At 41.4% G+C, this 21,882-nt stretch overlaps 1 protein-coding gene across 1 annotated transcript in view; it reads left to right on the top strand.

The window, feature by feature from the left end:
- Nucleotides 1-21,882, top strand: part of LOC101857428 — a 70,463-nt gene that overhangs the window by 36,772 nt on the left and 11,809 nt on the right. Inside the window, exons 13-18 of the mRNA XM_035971421.1 lie at nt 610-769; nt 1,463-1,530; nt 7,428-7,543; nt 14,341-14,380; nt 20,735-20,835; nt 21,194-21,293. Coding sequence (XP_035827314.1) covers nt 610-769; nt 1,463-1,530; nt 7,428-7,543; nt 14,341-14,380; nt 20,735-20,835; nt 21,194-21,293 — 585 coding nt within the window. The remainder of the gene's footprint in view (nt 1-609; nt 770-1,462; nt 1,531-7,427; nt 7,544-14,340; nt 14,381-20,734; nt 20,836-21,193; nt 21,294-21,882) is intronic.

Genomic DNA, 21,882 nt, shown 5'->3' on the forward strand with positions numbered 1-21,882 from the left:
ATAAAGCAGTTGAATGAATGTAAAACCATAGACTTACGTCCTTGCCAAAAATAAAGAAAGAATATTTGGTTAAACTTCTGTTAAGAAAATAATTTTTATTTATGATAATTCCCAAGGAACAAGTGCTCTCATAACCTTAGTATGCCGGTTACAACTTGATATACACAGACATCATACATATTAATATCACAACAGTGGAGCTTCAAAAGAAAAATTAGTAAAGAGAATCGTTTTGATCAGGCCATCTGACGCTGTGATGACATATTACATCAAATATCTAACAATCCGATGTTTTCTTTCTCAAAGATACTGGCTTGATACTGGGGTAAAAAGTAGTACAGAGACCAACCATAAACAAACATCGTTGTTCCAATATCATTACTGGTAGATGTTTCTTGTCATAGTTCTGCACACAGGAATCCCAAAGTGATCATCAAACTTCCACAGTGCTCGCAAAATATTCATTTTGTTGTTGTAATTGTACATGATTATGAAAATAAAACACATGACTTTATTCATGGCATTGAACCAGACATGAAGTAGGTCCTAATCTTTGATCTCTTTGACATGTTTCTGGCTAAGGCTCATATAGTTTCTTTTTCTGAACAGCCCAGTTCGAGCTCCTGCCAAACGCAATTTTGGAGCGAAAGGATGACCTGACTTTCAAAAATATCCCACGCCCAGATGAATGCGCCCAGCTATGTGTGGAAAACACAGGCTTTTTGTGCAAGTCTTTTGACTTGTGCAAGCAGGACGGCTTCGCTTGCAGGTATAGTAACAGGGGGAAAGGAAACGAATCCCCCCCTCCGACCCCCACCCGTGTATAGGAAGAGTTTTTAGGTCTTAAGGAGCAGAAAACAACGGGCCGTAGGCTAATCACCTTGTGTGCGTGAAGTTTATTCTGTAGTTCCATCCTAATCTAATTGAATATGGACGTTTTCAATTCTTTTCTGTTATGTGTGCATTGTATACTAGGGTGTTGTGCTTTTTTGTTTGAACAAAAAGGTGTTGTGAAGTTCTCTAAGAGCCGCAGCTTCCATTTGGTGTACGACCCTGACAACTGAAGTATTATATTAGAATATTGGTGTCTCTCATTGTCACTAATTTATGGTCTGACTCTAATGTTCATTACTGATGTTGTTGCTTGAATTTTTTTTAAATGAATATAATTTCGCCAGTAGAGATAACTTTCTTCCATTGGATATCTCTATAAGTATCATGAGCATCACACTTGCAACAACAGCAACAGCAGAAGCAACAGAAACAATCACAACAACAACAACAACAACAACAACAACAACAACAACAACAACAACAACAACAACATCAACAGCAACAATAAATCTAGGACAACAACGAGAACCAATTCAACAACAGCAACAACGGAACAATGCTAACCGCAACAAAAACAACTTGCATCAAGTCTTGCAGCTATTGAGAAGTGACTCTTCTATTTTCACAGGCTGAACATAAACCACGTAGCAGATGGAACTACGATGAACAATTCCACTTACTGCGATCATTTCTCACGTGAGTTGCAACCACAACCGTAACTACATTCTATTGTAAGGTCCAGCTGCTGAGATACAGTTGGTTAAGTAAGTAAGGTTAATCAGTGTTTAAGGCCATTGGCCCTCATCACATCATATACAGACTTCAACATAAGTTAAGGACCACTTGCAAACACTCTGAGTGGTCTCCTTGGATCGACCTGCACGTGGGCGTTCTTAAACTGATCCAGTGGCTTGATGGGGCTGCCTTAAGCGGACAATGACAAAGTGTGACACTGCAAGCCTTCTGGCAACTTATTGGGCTCCAACTCTATCCTGCAGCCATGCCATATTCTGGCACGATCAAAGTCTCTCAGCTTTTGTCTCGGTGACATGTTGATGCGATACTGGATTTTGCGCAAACGGCGGCTTGTATTGCCACCAACGTGAGCACAGATCGAGCCCATACGTCCGTTTATGACGTGCACCAGAAATTTTAACTGAGGAATGTCCGAGGCGTTGCACAGGAGTCGATAAACAACAGCAAATTTGACTAAAATTCCACAAGGGTTTCTATACTGCACGTGGTGTTTTTGCCCATTAAGGAAGCTTTGTTGTTTGTTTGTTTAGTATAGGGTTTTACGGCGCTCGCAACTGCATAAGGTCATATGAGCGCGCGGGGCACACCTAATACTTTTTCGTTGGTAGTAAATTTTGAATTTTGCCCGGGTGGCGGCCGAAGCCTACTCTTATCGATTTTTGACAACCAAGGGATCTTTAACGTGCACAACTTGCACACGGCCCTCCGAGATTTTTCGCCCTTGTCCGAGACGGCTAGGTGTAGATTTTTCCTACCAGAAGATCAGGGGTGTGGCAGAAAGACAGCAGTTAGGAGGAGCCAAGGAGTAGCAGTAGAAAGGCTGCAGAAAGAGTCAGGAGCCCAGAGGAGGGGGCAAAGGAGGTGAGGGGGTGGGGACAGAAAGTGGAAATGAAAGCAGACAACAGAACATTGTTAGAGATCAGGAAAGGATGTGAAAGGAGACAACTTTAGAGAAGAAAATTTTTTGGTCGCTACCCGGAATCGAACCCGGGACCTTTGAATGAGAGGCCAACACCTTAACCTCTAGGCCACGAGAGCCCCCAAGGAAACTTTGCAGTACGCATAGGTAACCCATTAACACTTTCAGAACACAAAATTTTTTTTTTTATGAAACATTCCTTGTTGTCTTTAAAAAAAAAAACGGGCCTGTCTGTCAAGGTGGTCCTTAACTTATGTTAAAGTCTGTATATATAAATACCAAACATATAATATATATTATGATTATATATATATATACATATATATATATATATATATATATATATATATATATATATATATATATATATATATATATATATATATTTATTTATTTTATTTTTATTTTTTTTTATTTTTTTTTTCATATATTAAGTACAGTTTCCATAATGAAAAGGAACAGGTTGTGCATATCTCTTTTATCATTGGTCAAACATTCTGTCACTGAGCCGTGTTAGGCTGGGAGGAATTAATGATTTCCTTTGATGGACAAAATAAGTGCAGTAAAAAATAAAGTGAAATTCATCTTTAAATTCATGAGAGTCGCACCTCTCACGTAAAGGTGACTTTATTCATGTCCACCGATACAGATTGTTATTTAATGGAAGGCTGGGAGTTTTTGACAAGGCTATGACTATTCTGTTCTGTTCCAATACCTTAGGAGGTTGATGGTATACTCAGCTGTTTCTTGAAGCAGAATTGTATGAGAGAACAAAGTGTACTTGCGACAGACTTCTTCGTCTATCTTCGGCACATGACATCTATCTCGCTTATTAGTGTGGATCAAATGTTTCCAAATTTCACACACATAACAGTCATAATAAGGAGTCTTAAAATCGGCAATCAAATTTAAGGGGAAAAAATTGTTTCCATGGATACGGCAGCCATATCGGATTTTGGTGACGTGTTATACGCTCTTATTTTTCATGGAAATAAACTGGGGTTTTTTTTGCATGCATCTTGGCAAACAATAAAGCTACAAATCATTTTGATGAGTTTTTCCTTAACGTACTAAAACAATTTTAATGACATTTTTTCTGAGGTAGTATTTACGTTTGCAAAAAATGCGTGAAAATCCACACTCCAAACACGACCAACAAAAGTCTATTCCATATATCAAAAATTCATCATACAATTTTTAGTATTGCATCTTTTCTTCATTCTGTGAAAATTTGATGAGGATTGGAGGAAAAATGATGGAGTAATTTTTTAAAAGTATATTGAAAAACCACTTTTCGAGAAAACGGTCGATAAAGAAAAATGAAAGATTGACTTTTTATGAGGAAATGGTGGTGACAAACTTGCCCGGTATGGAAAGAAATAAGGGGGTTCCTATGCGATGAAATAGTTGTAAGAGAGGCTGAAGAAGCTAAACATTCCTACAACTTAAAATTCATAATTTTGAGCCGAATCGGGGCTTTCGGGGTGCCCCTCCCCCCAAACTAATGACGCATTGCAGGACATAAATTGGTTCTTCCCACTTCTCTTAGAACTTAACACTTGGGTATAGTTATGAACCAAAATGCCTTCTTGTTCGAGAAACAATCCGCTGAGCTTTACAAGCTCGATCTTCAAACGTTTGTCTCCAGCATAGATGCGATAATAATGAAATGCCCAAGTATCTATAAGAGGTTACTGTCTCTAAGATCTTAGCCTCCCAATACCATCTCTCAGATCTTTTGAGATAGCCACAATTTCTAAAAACAACAATCTTGCTTTTCTCTGCATTCACTTTTAACCCCCGTATATGACAGAAATCATAATGACAAGTTGCTTTTCTTTTGTAAACCTCTGATATTGTCGTCTAATAGACTTAGGTCATCGATCAGCGTACATTAAACATAAGATATCATCATCATCAATGGGCAACTGTATAGCATGGGTATTTGATTCTGAATTGTGTTTTTCGAATTGAGAAATAAGAAATAAATAAATTTTGGGCTTAGTATGCAGCCTTGTTTAACACCTCATGTAGATCTATATTGGAAGAATTCAGTGATATAATTCGTTTCCTCGTTAAAATCTTTGACTAAACATTAAAAACTAAAAACCAACATTCTAACCTCACGTAATAGGCGGTGCCCACTGGAAGATCGGTTCGGGTTGATTCGGTTTCTGGCGGCTTCAGTGCATACTATAAATAGATCCCTGCCTCAAACCGATCGCCAGACTCGCAGCCTTGAAGACAAACGCGTTTGTTATTGAAGGTCATCGTCGGTTTCGTTCGTTGGAAGCTTTTCTCCCTCAATGGAGGAAAATCTGGCTTGCAGCGATGACCAAACTGAAACAAACCGAGCTTAAACGATCTTGCCAATGGGCACCGGTTATTACCTGTTAAATTTTATTCCATTTGGGGTGGAGCGGGGAATCCTGCTATCAGGTCTATGAATCGACAAGACCTCACATCTTAAAAATGTTAAACCCCGTATAAAACCATAAACTCCATTTCGATTTCGGGGCTTTCCGCACTTCTCCAGTGGAGAGCCTCTAGGCCGAGGGCAACATCCCTTCCCTAAAACGAACACAACTTTCAGTACAATACGCAGTTAAACAGAACTCCACCAGACAACGCAGCACATGACTGCAATTTCATCCAGACATAGCACAAAAAAATTCAGAAACAATGAAAAATTCACTAAACCTCTCGGCCTCAGAGTCCTTGAGCACTTAAAAAAACCCACATATTTTTCTTATGAAGACAGAACATTGGAACCTCACCAAGGCAAAAATGAACTTAGATCTCTCACACACACTACGATTCATGCACAGATACAAAGACAGAAAAAACCCTCTAATTCGGATTCAGCTGTAGCTGCAGCTTCCCTGTCCACGAACAGCACTTTATAGTAAAATCTCCATCCCGAAGCCTCATTTTTTTTTCGGAGGCTACTACCATTTATATGGCATTAAACTCCATTGGAAATTCTCCTAATCATCCTTTCGCATTCTGCCCTATTCCATGTCTTGCCTCACTTCACTTTCCCTATCTCACACCCGAAAGTACATTGCCGTGGAGGATTCACTCATTGATTGAGAAGGGAAAAGATGTCTTGTTTGCTTTGGCATCTGATGAAACGATCGGGTCGATCCTCTTTTTTTTCTTTTTTTTTTATATGTGTGTTTTATGACGCTCACAACTGCATAGCGTCAAATGAGCGCATGGGAGAAATTAAGCATTTTGGTAGGAGTTAATTTTGAACTTTTGCCCGGGTGGCGGCTGAAGCCTACTCTTATCTATTTTAGGACTACCAAGGGATCTTTAAAGTACGCAACTTCCACATAGGACTTCCAAGATTTTTGGCCCTTATCAGAGAAGGCTAAGTCTTAGATCTCATCAACATCATCATCCTGTGCCAGATCTGCGACAGACATCGGTGATCATAGTTCTCCATTCATTCCTTTGCTCGGATGCTCTTAAAAAGCTACGTTTCCCTTATCTTTCTCCGTTACCTATCTGTTTAGGTTCCCTAAGTAGGTTGCTTTGGGCCTACCCCTGCGTCGTTTGCCTTCAATTTTGCCACTGAGAGCTCGATGTTCAAGACCTTTATGTCTATTCAAGTGTCCCAAAAACTGCATTTGGCGTTTCCTGATTGTTTTTAAAAGTGAGCGTCCAACGCGGGTTTCATCAAGTACTGCCTCATTCGATTTCTTTTTCTTCCACGATATTCATAGCATGTTGCTTCTATTTTATTTTCACCTTATTTAGTGATTGTCCATATCTACTCTCCACGACCATCTCTCATTTGGTTCGCGACTGCTTAGCAGCTAACCTCCATATCTTGAGGCCTTTCCTCTATCCACCACCTGGGGACGCGCTGGGTTGGGTATGAGGAGCCAATACTAAATCTTAGTACTTCTAAGATCTAAGATTAGGGGTGTGACTGAAAGACAGCAGTGCAAAGGAGTCAGTAGTAGCAGTAGAAAGAGTCAGGAGCTCAGAGGAGGGGAAAAGAGGGGAAGCAGAAAGTGGAGATGAAAGTAGATGACAGAAAAGGATTAGAGAGCGGGAAAGGAAGTGAAAAAAGAACATTTTAGAGAAGAACATTTTTCGTAGCTGTAAGTTTTCGAACCCGGAACTTATTGAATGAGAGGCGAACACCGTAACTCTAGACCAAAAGAATCCTTAACCCTTTTTGATGGGATCAACGGAGATCACCCTCCCACGGACGTTAAAAAATAATGTTACATTTATTCAAAATAATGTTTTAAAAACTTATTTTAAAAACATAAATGGCTGAGTTTTTTAAAACTTTATATTTTTAAAAATATCAAATATACACATAACAAATTCAAGTGTCACATAAAAAGACCAACTTACGTATAAGAAATCCAAATGTACAAATAAAGTCACAACAAATTCTAATATAACAATAGCATGTTCAAATGTAAACATTGAAATCTCATAGGAAATTCAAATGCCACATAGCAAGTTCCAAATGTCAACATACTTTTAAAAAGCTTTGCTGTGAGCTATCGTGAATACAACCAATTTGTGTTTCGCGCGTTCATATGACCTTATGTAGTTGCAAGCGCCGTAAAACTCGTACTAATTTAAACTTTAAAAGTTTTACGGCGCTCGCCGCAACTGCATAAGGTCTCTGGACACAAGGTCGTAATGTTCACTTTAGTTCGAAACACGGCTTGGTTTTACTTTGACATGAAAATCTCAGCAGTCTCTTTGTTTCCTTCTCAAGGGTATTTCCATTACAACTAATACATAAATAAAGAAGAAAAAAAAGATAAGTGGCTTTTCTTTAATTTTCTCCTACGGAGAGCTCTCTAAACGCTAACAAGAAAGATGCAAGGATTTGAAGATGTAAACAAAATAAAAAATATTACATTGTATTTTTTTACGGCAGGTACCGTGGACCAAGTTCTGCCGAAGGAGCCGTCGGTTGGCAAAGTTTATGATGCCCTAAAAATGGCGATTAAGAACAGTGAATTAACCTTCACTCTCATGGATAATACAGGCTTTGTGAGTACTCTAGTAACGATTTTCGTTCTCCCCGCCCTCTGTAATTGCTGCTCTCTACAAGGTGGGTCACTCAGAACTGTCATGAGCTAGGCTTCCCCATGTCAAAAGTGGTAATGTTTAAGCCCTACTCCTGTCTGTCTGTCTTCCTGTCTGTCTGTCTGTCTGTCCGTCTGTCCATCTGTCCGTCTATCCGTTTGTCCGTCTGTCCGTCTGTCTGTCTGTCTGTCTGTCTGTCTGTCTGTCTGTCTGTCTGTCTGTCTGTCTGTCTGTCTTACATAATACACCCTTAAAATGTTGTTTCAAATCACCTAACATTTCATCAATCTGTTCGGCTTCAACATTCCTGGTTTTAATGAAGTCGTCATCAGAGCCTTAAACATTGTATCTCTTTAATGTAATTTCCCCACTTTAGGCAAAACGTAATTAGAACTTGTAAACGTGCGATGGGAATAAAGTCTCACGATTTTTAAACAGTAAATTTATCTTAAGATGTGAATACTCAAACAAGACAAAGAAGCAGAGATGACAATAATACAAATGTTTTGTTAATTTGTTTTCATATTTGGTCGTCGTTATTCAGCATTTTGCAGCCAGAAGCCGATGTCATAAGTGTGGCTTGACCTGATTATAGGGCGATGAAAAATTGAGGAAAAAACAAAAACAAAACATAAACAAACAAAACAGAAAAACAACTAACACTCGCAGCAGTCATAAGATTATAAGGAGACTTGTTTAATTGTTGGCTGATATAATCAGTGCTTGTAAGGAAGGTCCAAAAGAAGTGAACAGGGTACGTATGTGGAATAAAACAGTTTAGAGTGTTGCGCAGGCTGCTTAGTGGTGATTTCCTGAACGTCTATTTACATTTAGGACTCATGGCCTACGGGTTACTTTGACCGCGAGGAAGTTCCCAAAGTAAGGGAGGGAAGCAGTAATTATTTGATTATATAATAATATACTCATTTACCTCCAGATAGGATACAACGCAATGACCAGCTTGGATCTTTAGAGCAACTTGAGGTCTTAATGATGTCCATACTTTAAAAAAAAAAATTCAACGTCTAATAGAACAGATAATGATGGCCGCTTAAACATTTTGAATTTAAAACGTATAAAAACAATTGAAAATAGTCGGGGGGGGGGGGGGGGGGGGGTTTAATTCGTCCTTTTTAAAATTATGTCCTGACGATGGGTCTCGGTTCGCACACGAAAAATATTATAGGCCCCTTTATGATTTTGTTTGACTGCAACGTTTTCTTTCCAGACCACAAACAATTCAGCGGGTGCCCAAATTGGTGCTCTTGGATAGATAACCGAAGTTTGCGTTTTAGCCCGTTGCTGCCTGCACTGTGACCAGTGACCAGTCTTTCTATGTTTTGTACGAGATTTTGCACTTATGTAAGATGGGTGACATGACATGTGCACATGGTCACATCTATATTGTCCTCTTTATGTAGTACAACTCCCAGAATACCATTCACACCTAGTGATGCCGATTGCACAACGGCCAATTCTCTAGAGGGGGATTACACAGTAAACAAGCATCCACTGATAGGCTCCGACTCAGGGTATGAGAGAAAAACGCATTCTTAATATTGGCCTTCAATACTTTTAACATGAATCATAACTTTGTTGACTGATCGACATAAAGCACAGATACCAATGACGAGTACTCAAAGAGGTTATAGCAGTACTAGTATAATAGATCATCACTGTCATAACGCATTCGCTTTTATTTATTGAATTGAGGCAACAGCCACATTAATCCAGATCCAGATCAACATTGTTTATAGGGTTAGAGGGAATGAATTTCACCTTTTTGAAATATGTACAAGATGCAATGATAATGCACTTGCAAGGGTTTTATTCACACAGACGTTGCATAAACATCCACTGATAATACTGATAGTGACAGAATATACATAGCAGTAATAGTCTCACAAAATACACTGACGATAAAAAAAAGGTACCACCTTATATTATGTTCAGTTAGTTCGTCTTTCGTGTAGAAAAATAATGCCTATGAAGTATTTGGCAAATGAATCGAGGTGAACGGATTAGCTTTCAGCAAAGTCTCTTTTATTAATGAAATTTGACAACAGGGGTAACATCCAAAAGTCACACATCAGGCTGTACGCCGTTTGATCTCCAGGTGCATTCAGCACCACAGTGCATCTCTTGCACACAGGGTACACACGTCTTGCTGTAAAACGTTGTTTCCGACATTGGTAAGGGTTTACTGCAGCTGTGAAATGGTTTTGGGACCGGTTTTTAACACGGTTAATTCTGCCCCATAGGTGCTCGATTGGGTACAAATCTGGTGAAAAGGCAGGCCGTGATTCCATGACAGAGACGTTATTTTGGATTTTTAAGAATTTAATTCCTAGTGGAGTGCACGATGTGCGGGTGCATTATCCTGTTTGAATGCCATGGGCTGATGTGTTGTTGAAGAAATGGCAGATAGTGTTCACGTGGTCTCCTGCACACTTTAATACTCCCATCATGGTGTTTAAGTCGGAATTGAGAATCGTCCGAGAAGGTGTCGATGTCCCGCTGCTCTTGGTCCATTGATGGTGTAGTTGTGTCCAGTTAATCCTAGCTTGAATTCCCCCAGCCTGCGATGAACAGTATGCCAGCTGACGGTTAAAAGTCCAGAAAATTATCTGGCGGTTTGAGTAGGTGCCCTGAAACGATTTCACAAGTTCAGGGTCCTGACATATCGGTATAGAGCTGGCATTGTTACCCTTGGACGGCCAGTTCTTGGTCGGTCTTGAATAGTTAAAGTCACAACGTACTGTTGTCTCAGTCGGCTGATGGTCCCTCTGTTGACGTTGAATGTCCTCGCAACAAAAGCTCGACGAGAATGCTGATGGCTTGATTTTTTAAAATCTTGAGTTTAAGGTGCCGTCTCTTCTGAGTTACAATGCTCAAAATGTTGAGGCGGTTTCACGTAACCAAAGACCTAAACTTCATTTGAAAAACGAAGAATATTTAAAAAACTAGTCACGTATTAGAGGAAGAATCCGAATTTTCTCTGGGGTTTTCACACGGGTACCGTGAACACTAATCAAAGCACCTAAATTCTATTCTTATAAGCTTACCTACTTTTCAGAATACTTAGTACTACTCATGTGAAAGATGAAGTGTAAAGCCTCAAAAGACTAGATTTTATACACAATCACAAAGTGGTACCCTTTTTTTATCGCCAGTATATTTCCATTGTTGAACTGTCATTTGTTGCTTGACGCATTGATGATTTTTCAATTTGGAACTCTGTACTGCCCTTCACGTCTCTCCAATAACGTTACTCAAACAAATGAATGTAAACACTGTACCCTTTTACTCTCATTCCAACTGTACTGCTATACCCCTGTTTTCATAACTTTAGACCTTGCCTGAACCATTATCCTACTCTGACCCCTTTGGAAAAACATGAATTTGCATCAATTCAAATGCGGTTCAGGTTGAGGAAAACAGTACATATCATATTTCTAATGACGGCAGGGCCGAATATCACTTGTAAAAGGATTTTTTGTTTGTAGTTGGATTTTTAACATTTCCATGCTAGTACTTGCGTGTTTAGCACTGCCATACCTTATTTTAATTATATCGTCACACAAGATAAAATTTATGAGTGATGAATTCTCGAAGTCAAAATCTTATTAAAAGACATCCCTCCCAATTTAACAATACTGTCCTGTGCTCCAATCATTTTGAAGATTACCAATCATAAATCCACTCACTAAACGCTGATTGCGGCAAAACGGCTGTGACCATCCTATTTGGCGCACCAATTCCACCTGAACCTGACCCCAAAATGTCCACCACCCAGGGAAAGAACACCCTTAAAACACTTTTCATCAACACGTTGCCGATCTGTTATTTTCGTTTTCGACACTACAATACAGGTCGGCGACGCCGTCTTCTCGTAAGAGTAATTCTTAACAAGGAGGATATAACAAGGTGACTGCCGAGTCCTTGGAACCCAGAAAACCAAAGGGATGCCTCGGAAATTTGAACAAAATTGCCAATACCAATATTGCCCCTGGGAATGAAAAGACCCAGGGAAATAACAGTTTTCTCTAAACATTGAAAGCCCAATTGGAAAAGTTCACAAAGTTTACTTTTTATGGACTCCGTTCAGAGAGTGAGTTTCGGGAAAGCAAGCGATAATAAATGGAGGTCGATCAGGGAAATCAACTTCTACTTTTGATTTTGTGGCCACTCTGAAATTTCCGATGACAGCCTGGTATGACATGTAGTTTATCAATATTATTGTTCTGTTATCACGTGGAAACAAAAGTCGCGAAAGTTCTAGTTAGTCGGGCCTGTAACTTCTTCCACTCCACGTGCACATTATGTGACATGACCTTGTGTGAGTAGCGCGTGTGTCGGAGACCGTCAGTTATCGGGTTTCCCTGTCCATTCACACTGCGCCGAAGCGTTGTTTTGGGGGTATGTCAGTTGAAATTAGGGGAGTGTATTGGGTAATTTTATTCACCAAACACTTATGGTATTTGACGTATAATATCTTTGAACTAAATTAACTATTCTAAGTTTGAAGCTCTACGCAGGATGGCGAGCAATAGAGGAGCGCAGCGTTGAGTCATGCATTTTTCTTGTGGTATCAAAACATATCTACGCTTTAGCTGTAACATAGCACAGAGGATGTGCACATACAGAAAAAGTAGATAGCGAAACATATTTTTAGATTCCGGTTTTTTTCTTAGATTTTACATTATTTGTATTCTTTTCACGCACATGTTATCATGAGCAGTTCGTTCACAGTGGAAAAAAGTTGGAATCGCGAGGTTGAATCTAATTACAAACGAATGCAAATTTTATTTACCAACATGCCGTGATATGAGAGAGAGAGAGCGAGAGAGAGAGACAGAGCGAGAGCGAGAGAGAGAGAGAGAGAGAGAGAGAGAGAGAGAGAGAGAGAGAGAGAGAGAGAGAGAGAGTGAGAGAGGGATCGCGCAGGGGAGGAGGTAATAATGTAGGCCAAGGTCGTCTTTGAAATCGGCCTTGTTAAACGATAATTGTTTTAAAAAAGATCCACAGATCGAATTAGAAAGGTTGTCCCTGAGACATGATATCATCCCTCATCATGCACATACTCACGTGTCCCACGCACTTATCATTTTTCATTTCAAAGCTTTGTCTTGGGTCAAGAAATGTGATATGGCTATATTTTCAAATCTGTCTCCCCCAGTGTAAGTCAGGGACTTTGACAAGCCTAGTTCACTTTCTTCCTGCAAACTTATCGTGACCGAGGCACCACCTACTTCCAGTTTCCTAATTACGCACCATTTGTTATTTTTGTTCCTAGATGGCTCTAGGCATCCTGACAGACATCCCATCTTTCTGAATTATTCGGACCAAACCCAAATTGCTATTTCAAAAAGGTGCATAAGAAAGATCTATATTCTGGAATCCTGATAAATTTGAAGCTTATTTTCAGTGTATTTTCACACGTGAAAAATTCATCTTCTGGGTTACTCCGAAATATGGCTGCTACAGAGGAGCCTGACCACCAGTTCAAATTTGAGCATAGATAATGGTTAAACATAATTCCCCTCAAATTTGGCCCAGACCGCACGAAACTAGAGAAGTTATTTGTTTTCTCGCCGTCATCAAGTCTGGGACATGAGCATAATAGCAAGATTGGCTGACGAAGATATTGAAGACAAAGGAGCCCTTCCACATCATCGCAGACTAAGGGCGAGACAGAAAGGCCACCGCATATGTTTCGGCGTATCGGTGACATAATATTCGCTCTGCGCCGATCTTTCCGAGAGTAGAGCATGAAGGACACATATGTCAGCGCGTCTAGACTGTTCCTCTGAACTAGATCTAGGTTTGACAGGTTGGGCTTTACCTTAAGTGTCATGTTGTGAACGTCTGTCGTATTGTAAATTCCAACATGTTGTCTTCTTTGGATGAAGAGTTTTTAATCTTGGATAGCTTTCTTCCAAAATTAAAGAAGAAACAAATTGGCGTGCAAATGCTACTTACTTTCATTTTTTTATTACCTTAATGGCGATTTCTTTCCACAGCTTGTCTGTGATTTTTCGATTTGCTTAAAATGTATCTCTTTTATACCAGATCGGAGACCTTTTGCATACAGCTGAAACCGAGGCATTGTTCACGTTAAAATATTAACTAAATATTATGTGAACAACTGTGTTTTCTTGAACATAAACTCACACACATACACACACACACACACACACACACACACACACACACACACACACACACACATGCGCGGGCGTGCACCCGCGCGCACGCACACACAACACAGAGAGCACATTCCTCAACTCAATAACTACAATCTGACGATTAAAAAAAACCCACTATTACTTATTTTCAAAAAATACTTCGCAAACTTAAATTCTGCTTGGTGAGCTTGTAGAATTTGATTAGTTGATTTCAAATATCAAATCAGATTTTGTCTACGACGTTTCCTTGTTGAGTTAATGGTCAGTTGAAGAAGTCCCCAGTCCAGCCCTATGACGTCACACACCCGGTGACGGGCCACTGACGGAGCACTCCTTTGCACCAAGCAGCGGCTTTCGGCGAGTAGGGATCAAAATTTAATTCCTATAAAATAAGCCGCCACCGGTCCCGCAGATCGGCACAGAGAGTAGGCTGTCTCTGTGCGCTTGTAGAAATTGTACAGATGGATTCCTATAACTTACGGCGTCTAGTGGTTAGGTGACAGAAATCGGCCGCCTTTATGTTCTCCCATGAACATGCTAATTTAATATGTACTATTCTTTGCTCTTCCTCAGGAAACACTGTATTCAGCAGTGGACATTGAAATAACTTTAGGTGAGTAGTCTTTATTTTTAATGTCAATAACACAAAAGATTATAAGATAGCATAGGGCAAGATGTTGTTATGTCGGCTGCGATCAGCTGTTCGCTCTGCCAGTCGGCGTAGTTTTAGTTGCTAACTATGGCCCCCAATTCCAAAGCCAATTTAATGCCCCCCCCCCAAAAAAAAAGGAGTCGAACCGAGCACTGCACTCTTATGGATAATAAAAACAGAAAATGACCCTTCCCTAGCTCCCAACGTTTTAAAAAAAAAGGTCTTGGCTCTCGGAAACGGTGTAGCCACCGGGCCGAGCAAATCTACTTCTACTGGAAAAAGGACCTTTCAGGCTGCCTCTGCCCTCCCTCCTCCGACGGGAGTTCTGCTGTAGCCGTACGCGACCATCCCCAGTCAAAACGCACAGAAGAAGATCACAGATCTAAATCTTTTCAGAACAGGAGATGCACTAAGACAGGCACTGGGATACAACCCTACAAATGAGCAGAAGCTGTCCTCTGGTACTTTCTTTGTCAAGTATCAACTCATGGATACCACGACCTTTGCCAGTGTTCCATGTGAATCCGAGCGTTACCAAACGTTTTACCCCTCGAAGGGCGTCGTCTGCAGCCATGAGCTGAAAGGCTGCTCCATGAAATGAATTGTGAGGGTGTGGTCGAAGCCCACCGAATTACTCTTCGGCGGGGGGACCACAATTGAAACAGACACAATTGTACTCTCATTTGAATCGTGTTGTCCTCCACCCAGCCACTGTTCGGGCATCTTTATTGGTACTGACGTCCAACCCTATGTGTCGAATCCTCTGCGCTGTTTCAAGTGCCAGAAGTTCGGCCACAGCCAGTCGCGATGCCGACACGCAGCCGTGTGTCCTCGTTATGGCAAGACCGGGCATCCTGGAAAGAAGTGCAAGGCTAGTCCTTGCTGCCCCAATTGCTGCGGCCAGCACACAAAGCAAAGAGTGCCCGACTTGGCTCAAAGAACGCACCATCCAAGAATACAAGGCGCGTAAAGGCTGCTTATTCTAGGAGGCTCGAAGGACTGTCTGCTCGCCAGTTGTGCCCCAGTCCCTGACCAGTCATACGCAAAGGCCGGCCGGTCACGAGGTCGACCAGTACTTCTACTGCTGACCTCACCCCGCTCACGGTCAACAATCCCAAAGTGACAGTGAAAACTGTAGAAAAGACCCTCTCTGCTCCAGTGGCACCCGCCCTTACGGTGACAATAGCTAACCACTTGGCGGTTTTTAGAAGAGGATGGGGTGGACGCTACCGCCGCCCCTTCTTCTTCCCCTCTCCCTTCTATCCCCTCTTCTTCCTCCTCACGTCCAAACCATCTGATGGAGCGTGAGTTGACCACCTCCCCCTACCCCTCCAGCAAACATCCCTATGGAGGATAGCGCCCCATCCCTCTACCCGGTCTCTCCCAGGAAGGGACGGAGCTCGTCATTCCTCCCTCAAATCACCCAGTAGGTGCCGCCCGATGTAGGAAAGCAGCCTCGCAAACCCCCTGTCTCCCCCGCAAGGAGGGGTCAGAATATTTCGAAGCTCCAAAACCAAAAAACCTTCACATTGGCGGACCTGCAATGGAATGCTGGAGGACTCCAACCTTCCATTGCAGAATTGCAACACCCACAGGCCACACTGTGCCCACTTGTAGCCTGTATCTAGGAAACAAAGTTCGCCCTGACTTCAGCCATAGACCATAGACTCAAGAGGTTTCACTGCGCATCACCATATTCACACGGAGAACCAGATTGCTTCCGGTGGATCACGGAACCACTATCTACATAGCCAACAACACAATTCACAAACAAATACATCTTAGGACGACCCTCCAGGCTATTGCCGTTCGGGTCACCTTGCACAGACAAATCACGATCTGCTCTGTCCCACCAAATTACACCTTCAAAATAACAGAACTAAAGATTTAAAGCTCCAATTCCCAGAACCCTCTATTTTGCTAGGTGATTTTAATGCCCACGGCTCCCTTTAGGGAGATAAACCCGCAGCACAAAGGGGGGAGTTATCGAAGATTTCTTATTTCAAAATAGCATCTGCCTCTTAAATGATAGGTCCCCCACTTACAGAAACAGATCCATTTTTGGCACTTCGCCTTTTGACCTCACCTTTTGTACCCCTTATCTAGCCCCAGACCTTTTCCAAATTCTGTTTAAAAAATTAGCCTCCAAAACGACCTGATCCCGGAACGCTTCAATTTTTAAAAAGCACACTGGGACGGGTTAGCCATAGAATGCTCCCAAAGTTTGAACCCCACTTTCGACCTCAACTACAAAAAATTTCACGAAACACTTTTAGAAATATGTCATAAAAACATACCAAAAACATCTCCAAAACCTCGGAAGAACAAGGTCTGGTTCTCTGGGGAGAGCTATGATGCCGTAAAGAAAAAGAAGGCAGTTTATCGGAGAGATGTCGAGAACAACTCTACAGAAAGCAAAATTAATTATTTAAAAGCTTGAGCTGATCCACGTAGATGACCGAGGGAGAGCAAAAGAAAGTCTTTGCAAAAATACATATCCGATATCAACAGTTCAAAATAGCTAAAACAAATTTTGGGTAGACGCACAGACACCACCAGGCATGTTCAAAGGCTGGATGGAACCGCTGCTGAAACACAGACAGATACATCGCAAACACAATAGCTACATCTCTCTCCAAAAATTCATCCAAAACAAACAACATGTACAACAACACCTTCCAAAACATCAAAACTAACAGAGAACAATAACACCTGTACTTCCACTCAGACAACACAGAAACTTACCGCGCAGACTTCAGACTAGATGAATTAACTTCACGCATCTTGGACCTGGGCAATACAGCCCCAAGTCCTGATGACAACCACAACCAGATCATTAGGCACTTACCCACCGAAACATTCACACTCCTTCTAGATATATACAATGACATGTGGCGGTCGCACACATTTCCGGGGTCTTGGCGACTTGCCACTGACATTCCAATACCCAAACCTAATAAAGACCACAAATTACCTTCAAACTAAAGACAAATCGTTTAAACGAGCTGTCTGTCCAACAAATATTTTAAAAAAGGATAAACAGGATGTGGTTTCTGGAGACGACGGGCTCGCTGAATGGTCTCCCGTACGGGTTCACGAAAATTCGATCCACTTTGGATCACCTGGTACGCCTGAAGACCTTTATACACGAGACGTTTGCTGAAGGAGCCCACATGATCACCATTTTTTAAAACTCAGAGAAAGCCTTCGACGGAACCTGGAAGTACTGAATTCTCAGAGACTTGCACACTCTCGGCCTTTACAGTCATCTCTCTGCCTTCATTGGCAATTTTCTGAAAAACTTCTCCTTTCAGGTTCGTATCAGATCCCGCCTCTCAGACCCCCCACAAACAGGCGGAAGGTGTTCCCCAGGGAAGCATCCTTTTTTCTCTGCTCTTTGAAATAAAAATAGATTCTATCATCCAGACCCTCCAAAGTAGTACAGACAGGTCGTTATACATTGACGACTTCCTGATATGCTGCCGTTCCAAAAATCCTTAACTAAGACCTATGGAAAGGCCGCTGCAACGCAGCTGCACGAACTTGAAAAGTGGGCAAACGAAAACGGTTTCAAGTTTTTCCCCGTCAAAGACGTTTGCAGTCCATTTCTGCCGATCAGGCAGACGTGTGCTGCTGCCAGGTCTGACACTATACGGGGAAAGGATTCCCGTCCACGACCAGGCTCGTTTCCTAGGAATTATATTTGACCAAAAAAACTCACATTCATCCCGCACATGAAAGACCTTCGTGTGAGGTGCCAGAAAACATTAACCGCTTTCAAAGTTGTATCGCATCAGGAGTGAGACGGGGACTCAAAACACCTTTATCGCCTATGCTGTTCCCTTGTCCGATCCAGGCTTGAGTACAGCTGTCCGGTCTTTGGATCGGCAAAACCCCACGTACTAAAATGCTAGACCAGTACAAAACCAAAGACCCCTGCGTCGCCCCGAGGGCTTTCTGCATTTCTCCGGTGGCCAGCCTCTTGGCGTGGCAAACATACCATCACTGACACTCAGACACACACACAAGGGCGACGGAAAATTGCGCACGTTTTAAATCCTATTGTCCAAAAGTTCTAAGGAGTTTTCCAAAACCTGTTGGAAAATTGCGCAGGGATTTTTGGAATCGAGTATTTCGTAGGTATTCGACACCGTAATGACTTGAAATTATATTTATTATATGTAAGCTTATAAGTTGAAGTAGTAGTGGCTCCTACTTACTTTTGTCTTTCAGTCCCACCCCTTATAAGTTGAAGTAGTAGACCTCTTCCGGTAACCAATTATCAAGACTTATTTAACTGATCATTTTTCAGGACAAAACAAGCTTGGATGGTCGCTCAGTTGACTGTTCCATCACTTTTCGTTTGAGACTGTTTCTACCTGCACACATTTCCTCTTCTTGCTCTGATGGCGGTTGGTGACTGTGCCCTTTTCCAGATTTCATTATAGTGTTGTGCCCTGGAACTATTGTGATGTGGCAGTACAAGCTTTTCTTGTGCACCTCCAACGTGTACTTTTTTTTGCAAACTTCTGCCAGTCTGAAGTGAAAGCCTCTGTGTAGGAGCCCTTCTCTTCCTTTCTCTGTCATTCTTAGTTTCTTCTTGGGCACGACTAAATTTCATTGGGTTTACACACTACCTATTTATGCAGGGCCGGTAATATATTTCCTTATTTTATGGTTCTTCTGAGACAAACTCACCGGACTATTTTCAGCTATATATTGTACCCCCCCCCCCAACCAACCCAACCTGGTAGTAAGTTCTACTACTTGAACTTAATCACAGTCCAGGTCGCAGTACCGATTCGACCACAGCTACCCCAGAATCGATACCACATTCAAAAACTTGCGTAATTTACCATCCACAGAAAGGCGGCTTATTGCGTAAAATGTTGCATAACAGGGCAACTATCACTGCAATGCGCAATTAAACAAAGCTCAACGTCAGAGAACCTAGCACAAGTTTACATATTTGGAACACACCCATACACAATAAACAAATTAAAAAACAATGAAAAACGCATCATACTTTTCAACCTTAGAGTTTTTGAGGACCTCAAAAACATACACCTTTGCAAACAAGATATTGAACAATTTCTTTTCCCCGACCTCCCTCCGTGGCACCTCATCAAGGCAAAAGTTGACTTACAACTCACCTCACACAACAAAGAAAGCAGAAACACCAAAATTTCCAAAGGAGCATACTTGTTAAAAATACCCCGCTGCAGAACTTATCTTCACAGCTTTAAATCGACTCAGCTGTGGGCGCCGCCGCCCTGTCCTCAAACAGTACACACCAGGAGAGACTCCATGCCGAAGCCTCAATTTTCTCTGCGGAAGTCACATGACACTGGACTCCGTAGAAAATTCTCCTAACACGTCTTTCCTTGTTCTGTCTGACTCTCTGTCTCGCATCAGCTCACTCACAAATCACACAATCATACACCCAAACATAGTTAGGTTGCAATTAAAAATACACGCTTTAACTGAAACCGGAAAACGTATCGTATCATGACTACCTAGTCATGACGTGAGCATCCAAGGAAACGAGCAGGTCGATCTCCGAGCGAAAGAATCCTTGTCCCTTCTGTTGGGATCGCCGACTAACACTCTCCCACTGTCTGACTTTAAAAACAGTTAAAATACAACACCTCCTGTCTATGGCAGAGACATTGGAGTAAACAAACCAACAACAAACTCTATGACATCATGCCCAAACTGGGTCCTCGAAAGCCTTCGGATCTCCCTAGAAGAGACGAAGTAATCTTTAGATCTACTCGATTTCGTATCGGACACTCCATTCTGACACATAAGTACCTCCTGCAAGGAGATGAGAAACCGACACAGATTTCACCGTTAAGAGACGAGGTGAGTAATTTTTTAGACTCAAGTGAGGGGGATGACTTACACAGAAAAAAGGGCGCAGGGTGGTTTCGCTCTTTCAAAATGAACAATTTGTTGGCATGATTACTATAAGTCGTCTACTTTAGTGATCCTGTGTATGCATCCAAAGAGCGGTTTTAATATAGGGCCCAAAGAGAAAAACTGTTTTATTACTGGATCGAGAGTTTTTGTAAAAATAGTTTTGTTTGGTCGCTGGCTTGCAGAAGTGCCATGCAAAGTTTCGTGGGCATTGGTAAATTACTAATTGAACAAAACATTTCTTACGCGGTCAGACAAAAGTGAACAATCTATAGTAGTTCACTTCCGTTAGTCATTATTTTTTTCAAAACAAGAAAAGTGAACAAGCAATAACATTCTCTCAGATTTGATGTTTTAAGAAAAAGAAACAATAATATCGTCTCCATGTTTTCCCAGGCCATCCATTGAAGACAATGATGTTACCATCTCTTCCCACCCAGTTTTCTTTTCGAATGGAAACCGTGATACCAGAGCAAAACAGAGTCCTGGAAACCTATGTAAGGGTATATTACAACAATTCTTCTTCCACTTTTCCCTCAAAGTTAAGTATCCCCCCCCCCCCCCCGCCCTTTCGAACTGATTGACTTTCTGCTGATTGTTGTTGTTGTTGTTGTTGTTGTTGTTGTTGTTGTTGTTGTTGTTGTTGTTGTTGTTGTTCTTCTTCTTCTTCTTCTTCTTCTTCTTCTTCTTCTTCTTCTTCTTCTTCTTCTTCTTCTTCTTCTTCTTCTTCTTCTTCTTCTTCTTCTTCTTCTTCTACCCCCCCCCCCTTCTTCTTCTTTTAATTTTAACCGATACCGCTCGTATCTACTCTTTGTTTAACTTCTGAATGAGCCTAGCCTCCTGCTTTGCTTCCAGATCTGGTATGACCAAGGAATGAAACTTACACGGTTTGACCAGCGTGATCCTCTTGACTCGTCGCCATTTCAGATGACGCACATCCACGATTTCAGCAAAGGTACTGACAATTTACAAGACTGCTTGTAGTTGTTTCTCCAGTTTGTTGTTGTGGTTGTTGTTGTTGTTGTTATTGTTTTGTGGGGAGTGAGCTCAGCAGCTACATTTCATCAGAGACGGATTGAGAATGAGATAATCATATGGCCCCATTTCAAAATATACCCAACTAATCTTGACGTTGAGCATTATGAATGCTTCTGTACTTTAAAACTGTGCTGGGCGCATAAAAAAGACGACCTCCCTGAAACAAACAAACAAACAAACAAACAAAAATAACACCAACCCACAAAACCACCACACACTCTTCCCTTTAATTGTTTAAGATTGACATCGGGTCTATTTGCTTTGTGCTAATTTTGGTTGTATTTAATTTTATAGATGTCAATTAGAAAATGAAAATGTATCCTTTTTTTTTGGGGGGGGGGGGGTGTAAGTGTTTTACGGCGCTCGCAACTGCTTAAGGTTATATGAGCGCGCACCTAATATTTTCAGTTGGTAGGAAATTTTGAATTTTGCCCGGGTGGCGGCCGAAGCCTAATCTTTATCGATTTTAGACCACCAAGGGATCTTTAACGTGCGCAACTTGCACA

Source organism: Aplysia californica, unplaced genomic scaffold, assembly GCF_000002075.1.
Source record: "Aplysia californica isolate F4 #8 unplaced genomic scaffold, AplCal3.0 scaffold00434, whole genome shotgun sequence".
Lineage (NCBI taxonomy): Eukaryota > Metazoa > Mollusca > Gastropoda > Aplysiida > Aplysiidae > Aplysia > Aplysia californica.